The following is a 6,995-nucleotide window of genomic DNA, read 5'->3' on the forward strand; positions in this document are numbered from 1 at the left end:
CATACTCATTCACTTCCTCATTACAAAATTTTTCATTTTCGTCCAAGTTCATTCCTTTAATATCATTGCTTTTTGATATTATACATGTACGTCGGGGTTCTTTCATTTATGAAACTTCACATAGGGTTTTTTTTCTCGCTAAAAGGTCATGTATATTAAAGAGCCAAAGAAAAACTGTACAAGGGGAGGAAGAACAAAAGAAATAAAACAATATCAAAGACACACAATCACAATCCTAGGACCCTCCTGCGCCTTCGGCATTGCCATCAGTAGAAGAAGGAAACTAGGCAATATATGGAGGAAAACATAAGATTAATAAAATCTGAACCGTGACCTGCCCATCATGTCATCTGATAAGAATTGTTGTGCCTCTGGAGGCCACACCACATTTGATGAAGACATCTCTTTCTTCGCTGCCGACTGCGCTAGAAAATCTGCTATCGGATTGGCTTCCCGGTAGCAATGAGTGATTTTTCAACTGATACCCCTGAGATAGGAACTGAGAGAGGGCCACTTCTACCATACAAACCATGGGATCAGCCCCTTTGCACCATAATGACCACTGATACCGAATCACATTCAATCCATAAAGCTTCACACTTCTTCTCTCTTGCTTTATCGGTTCTCTCCATCAAAGCATGGAATTCAGCTTGGAAGCTCGATGCTTTACCTAAAAAGGAGCTAAAAGATAACACCACCTGAGCATTGCTATCTCTTACTACACCACCTACACCTGCATTCCCTGGATTCCCCAAAGACGAGCCATAACAGTTTAGTTTCCACCACCCTACCGTCGGAGGAAGCGAAAAACTTCTCGCACTCCCTTGACCCTTCTTCTTTGCACCATTATATTCAGATTAGTGCACCTCACTGTATCCAAATGAGATTTGATTTTGTCCTGTTTCCTTAGCCCATGCCTTCTGACTTCCTCCATGATTGTAAAGAAAATCTAGCCATAAGACCGATGCATCCCGCCAAACCTCCTTGAGTTTCTCTCCATCCATATAAAGTAGGGAATGAGGATCAAACCCGCCATCCATACCTAAGATATCCCAGTAGTGCTAGACCTTTGGGTCCACCATATAGCATGCTCTGGAAAATCTACCCATTGATTAGGCCACAAAAATCTATAAACCTTTGCAAAGGCACTCCAAATATAAGCAGCACCTTCACACTCCAAGAACAAGTGCTGGAAAGACTCCTCCGCCTTATAGCAAAGCTCACACCTAGAAGCCAGTGGCACTCCTTTACTTTTAACCATCTCGTCACAGGATAGTTTTCTATGCATTAGCCTCCATCCAAACACCGATTGGCTAGGCAGCAAACCAGTCCCCCATACTACCTTTGCTCAGTCCACTTTAGGCACACCCTTTCTCAGAGCCTCCCATGCCGACCTTGAGGAAAAGGCACCTAAAGAGGAATGACACCAGCAACATCTATCCCTGTGACCATGCGGCAGAAGTATATTACTGATTTCTTTGAATATACTACACAAGAAATCCGAGTTGGCCTGGGGAAGACACCACTTACCCTCCCAAATGAAATCTGCCACTTTACTTGTGTTATGGAAAAGAGATCGAGGGAGAGGAGAGAGCTCTGCAATTGACAGCAGATCTAACCATCGGTCATGCCAAAAATATATATCTTCACCATTTCCCACCATCAAACTCTCAGCTTCAGAGACAAAGTGCCACATCTTGGCAATACCTTTTAACATAGAGGAAGATTTATACCCCTTCTTGAGATTTCCTCCTTCGTTCACAAACCTTGCCTATAAGAAATTACTAAAGGCAGTTTTTTCATGTTTCATCTGCCACACAAGTTTACTGAGCCCCACACAGTTCACCTTCCTTAATCTTTTGATCCCTAAACCTCTTTCTACCTTAGGCTTGCATACTTCTTCCCATTTCACAGAGATTTTCTTCACCGTGTCAATATCCCCTAACCACAGGAAGTTCCTCATCCATCGCTCCACTGTATTGATCACAGATTCATGCCACCAATAAACTGAAAAGTTATGAATTGGCATGCCTGAGATCACAGACCGAATCAACTCTACCCGACCTGCCATTGATAGCAGTTTGCCCCTCCATCCCTGCAAACGAGCTTTAATCTTGTCCATCAGGCATAGTATCCTATCCTTCTTAACAATGCCTTTGAAGATCTCTACCCCAAGATACCTTGTTGGTAGAGAACAAATGGGAATGTTCAGCAAATCAACAATAAATCCCTTTCGGTGAGGAGAAACTTTACCAAAGAATATCTTACTTTTTTCCAAGTTAAAACGTAATATCTTACTTTTTTCCAAGTTAAAAATTTGACTGGAAAACTCTTGGTATTTGAGAAGAAAATATCTTAAACAGTGAACATGTTTTGCTATAGTGTTCATGAAGATAAATATGTCATCTGCGAATAGCAAATGACTAGGAACACTCACCCCTCTCGGACCAGGGAGTGCTTTAGTTTTCCCTCCTTCAATAGACCATTCAGGCCCCTGCACAGCACCTCCGCTGCAAGAATAAAAAGCATTGGGGAGATTGGGTCCCCTTGACACAATCCAAGCTCCACACCAAAGAACCCAACTAGACCACCATTCAACAGAACCGAAATTCTAACAAAAATTAAAATTTCATAAATCCAGTCCAACCATACATCTAAGAATCCAAATTTCTTTAGAACCTCGAAAAGGAAGTTCCATGACAAGGTGTCATAGGCCTTTTGCACATCTACTTTAATTCCCATTCCACCACCCCTGATAGAGGTATATAACAAATTTGCAAGTTCAGAAGCTAAACCAATGTTTGCAAAGATAATCTTACCTTCTGAAATGCCCCTTGCTCATCTGACACCAAGCGAGGAAGAAGACAAGCCAACCTCTCTACCATAATCTTTGATAGGACCTTGCAGAAGAAGTTAGCCATACAAATAGGCGAAAACTTATCCAAGGAACCAGCCCCCTCCACCTTTGGAATTAATGTCACAAAGCTATTATTTATCCCATTCAGAAGCTTCCCATCATTGAAGAATGCCATCACTGCTGGACAGAAATCTTCACCCACTATCTCCCAACACTGCTTGAAAAACGCTCCAGGAAACCCATCAGGGCCAGGCGAGCTATCAGGGTCAACCCCCAAACTACCTGCTCAATCTCCTCCCTCACAGGTATCGCTTCTAAGATCAAGGAGTCTTCCCTATTCACCTCTTTAGGTATGACTTGCAGCAACTCCAAGTGAGGGACATTATGATCAGCCTTGTGAAATTATTTAAAGAATTGGACCACATACTCCATCTCCCTAGGCTCAGAGACCATTGACCCATCTTGTTTTTTCAACGAACGGATGTACTTTTTTGCTCAATGAACCTTAACCTATTGGTGGAAAAACTTTGAGTTGCGGTCACCTAAATTCGCCCACTTACAGCGAGCCTTCTTAGCCCAAAGCTTTTCATACATATCCACCACTTTCAACAGCCTGGTTTTAGCCTCTGCTTCCCTTGCATATAGATCATCAGACATCCCCATCTGATCAATGACACTCTGAACTTCCTCCATCCCTTCTGAAGCTTCCTTTAGGGCCACTTCAATATTTGGAAAAACCTTCATTGCCCACCCCTTAAGAGCTCCCTTCACTGCTTTAAGCTTTTGTGCGAGTCTTCCAATGGGACCTCCCCTGACCTCCCTAGACCACACATCCCTCACCAGGTCCTCAAACGAGTCCTCCTCCATCCAAAAATGATGGAAGCGAAAAGGAGCATTTTGAGGTTTGGGGGCCACTGCAGAGGAGAAAATTATAGGAGTATGGTCCGATACCGATCTATGGAGGACCTGCTACCCACAAACACCGAACACATCTAGCCATAGAGCATTGAAGAAGAATCTATCAAGTACTGTCCTCATATGCCCTCTACATCTATTATTTACCCAAGTGAATTTAGCACCCTAAGAAGGAGCGCTAATCAAGTCACATGGGTCCACCATAGCCTGGAACTCAGCTGCGGCACCGATATTAAATCTGCCTGGACTCTTCTTCTCATGGGAATACAATGTAGCATTGAAGTCCCCTACAACAGTCTATGGAAGAGCCAAGGCCGCTGCAGACCCCAACTCCACCCATAGATTTCTATGCTCCTCCCTAAAATAGGAGGCGTGGATCATAGAAATCAACACTTGATGACCATTCCAGATCATCAAAACAGAAATCAGCTGCTCAGATGATTACAACACAACCGGCCTCTGCAGAGAGTTTTTTCTAAATGACCCATAGGTTTGGGACTTTGTCACGGCGGGAATTATGGATAAGCTCAGCTATGAAACCCAACCGATTGAAAAAATTGAATGGGAAAGACACCGAATCCACCATAGTTTCTGCTATACACACCACATCAAGAGAGTGCTCACAGAGAAAAAATTGTAGCGCTTTGGAGGCCATTACCTTCTTAACACCTCGGATATTCCAATAGAAAATCCGTATGCTTACATGTTTTTTCCTTTCGACCTATTAGATTTCAAGGTCTGACCACCACCTTTGTTGCTCCTTACCCTACTCTCCGCCACTTCTTTCCCTTTCTTTACCATGGCCACCGCTTTGTCAACAGAGTGAACCCCCATTCGAGCGACCTCCAATCTACTCAAGGGAAATTACAAAGGGGCCAAATGCACCTTATTGGAGGAGGTACAACCACCCCTATCTGCCAGTCCTCCACTGTTACCCCCTAGGATCACCCTAGTTCTCTTAGCATAGGTAACAACCCTCACCGCACCCTGTGAAGAAGGTGTTATGCACTGTTTTCCTGTTGTACTGCTGGACCAGGTGTGGGGCCAACCTGGTTTGATAACCCTTCCTTCAATATTTTAGATTGGTCTGATTCCGAACCAGCCTCAGAGCTGGAGTCAAAGCCAGATTGGTCTACCTCAGTGCCAGAGGAAACCTCTTTATACTCATAATCGAAGGATTCCATATTTGCTTCTTCCCTAACTTGCGCCTCCTCACTAATAGTAGCTTCCTTAATTGATTCATCCCCCACATGATATAATCCCAAGTTACCTGAAATGGGAAAAATAGACTAAGGATTCGTGTTAATTAAATCAATTAAAATCTCTCCTTCCTCCATATTAGATAACCGAGAGGCGTTAATTATGAGAGGTGATACACCTGTCTTCCCTCTTTCAGTGCTAGGACAGGTTTGAGAGACAATATTCAAATTTGAATTTGAAAGATTGCCATCACCTCTTTCCAAAAAAGACATGGCTCGACCAGGTGAGTTACTTTTTTTCGAGTTGACTCTATCTTCTCCATACACTGCTTCTGGGATCCCAGCCTTGTCCAAAGTGTTCTGACGTTCATCATAAGCCTTTTTCTCTCGACAGATGTTTAGTTGGTGCCCTATTTTTTTTGTAAAAGCCACATTTCCCCAATGAGCCCTCAAAGATCAATTGTTGTTTGAAAACAAATAAGTTCACAGTCCTAGGTTGCCTGCATTCCACTTGAATTTCTTCAGGCCTTGGGGTCCCTACCTCCATCTCCACCAAAACCAAAGCAAAATTTCCATATATTACATTTATGGTGCATCGGTCGAGCCCAATTGGCCTCCCTACTGCCTTTGCCATGGTCAGTAATACCTTCTCGTCCCAATATTCCGTGGCAAATCAGGAAAATGCACCCAAACTAGAGCCTTATTGATCGTTTTTTCATGTATGCTAAAGTCTGGATGCCATCTTTGAAACCTGATAAACTGACTTCCTATCTTCATCAGACTTTGTCTGCACATCAGAGCCATATCTTCTTCCGATTCAAACTGAAAAATTGTGAAGCACTTGCCCATTTGCACCATCTTCACTTTACCCTTGAGTCTCCACCTCTCATGAGCGTCTTTGCAAACATCATCCAAGGAAAGCAAACAAAAATTGAGCCGACCAATCAGGGAAAACCGATATATGTTTAAAAGATTCTCGAATGCCTCTTAGGGGATGATCACCTTGGTCTAGTTTTCTGCATGAACTGGTTCTTGCAGATCATCCACCACTGACGGACTGTTACCTACCATATTAGCATAAGATTTTGGAATAGGATTCTAAAGAGAAGCCCCTTTTTCAGCTGCTTCAATATCAGAGCCAACTATAGAGGCAAAGGATTTTTTCATAGCAAGAGGAAGATCCTTTCCCCCATCAGAAGTAGCCTGCTCGAAGGATGACGGAAGCTTCCAAAAATCTATTAACCGGAGTTGCCTACCCCTATCTGGCGGGAGGCCACCTCTAGGATCATCCTCCGTGTGCGTGAGAGGGCTCTCAGACATCGTCCCCTGTCAAAAATTTGATGTTTTGGAGAGAGGGAACTCCCTACCACTCTAAAAACTTTGGCACTTTTCCTTTCTCTCATAGGGTTCATCTCACCCCCCCTTTTAAAATACTACTTATGACACCCTTTTCATATTCTCTGTTCCTTTCACTTACACATCTCCCTTGTGTTTTCAAGATGTTGTCTAGGAAGGGCAAGGAGACTGCCTCCTCCTCTAAGAGGAGGAAGACCCCTACCTCCCGGGGGAGGAATGCTACCCTTAGTTCTTCTTCATCATGGACCTAGCCCATAAGAAGCCCCTCTTTTGATCCTATGAACTACGGCAAGAGCTTGTTCCATAGTACTGAGGTAGGTGTTGTCTGGTCTATATTTTTCAAGTAATCGGTCATGATGGAAAAGACTATAGTGACCGAGGACTTTGCTGACTATCAGATGTTGGAGAGATTCACGGCCTTGGGCTGGGAACCCATGCTTTACCCTGATAGTCCACGCCACGAGGACCTTGTCCAGTACTTCTACTATAACCTGGAGGCTTCCTTTAGGGATGGACAGTACTCTCTCACCAGTCTAGTGAAGGGGGTAGACATTGTTCTGACAGTGGATTTGTTGGCAGCCATCTTGGGTATATCAACTGAAGGTGCATATTTTTATAATGCTCCAAGGATCAAGGTTGTGGGTCCAGGTCTAAGTGTTCAGATGTAG

The 6,995-nt window shown here is 43.6% G+C and overlaps 1 protein-coding gene across 1 annotated transcript; it reads right to left on the bottom strand.

The window, feature by feature from the left end:
* Window positions 1-1,410: 1,410 nt before the first annotated feature.
* Window positions 1,411-3,724, bottom strand: LOC122062615. The gene is made up of 5 exons (XM_042626264.1): window positions 3,418-3,724; window positions 2,820-3,139; window positions 1,883-2,611; window positions 1,531-1,771; window positions 1,411-1,442 (listed from the first exon to the last, which is right to left on the bottom strand). Exons 1-5 carry the CDS (start codon window positions 3,722-3,724, stop codon window positions 1,411-1,413), a joined length of 1,629 nt encoding a protein of 542 aa, XP_042482198.1.
* Between the last annotated feature and the right edge of the window lie 3,271 nt (window positions 3,725-6,995).

This window comes from Macadamia integrifolia, unplaced genomic scaffold, assembly GCF_013358625.1.
Source record: "Macadamia integrifolia cultivar HAES 741 unplaced genomic scaffold, SCU_Mint_v3 scaffold108, whole genome shotgun sequence".
In the NCBI taxonomy this organism is placed as follows: Eukaryota; Viridiplantae; Streptophyta; class Magnoliopsida; order Proteales; family Proteaceae; genus Macadamia; species Macadamia integrifolia.

Excerpts from the sequence above, each read along its gene's own strand:
- LOC122062615 (XM_042626264.1), bottom strand. The coding sequence starts at position 3,724 with ATGGAGGAGGACTCGTTTGAGGACCTGGTGAGGGATGTGTGGTCTAGG. Across the intron at positions 3,140-3,417 it reads TTGGGCTAAGAAGGCTCGCT|GTAGTTTGGGGGTTGACCCT; the intron begins GTAAGTGGGCGA and ends GAGATTGAGCAG. Across the intron at positions 1,443-1,530 it reads GGCAGATTTCATTTGGGAGG|GGATAGATGTTGCTGGTGTC; the intron begins GTAAGTGGTGTC and ends GCATGGTCACAG.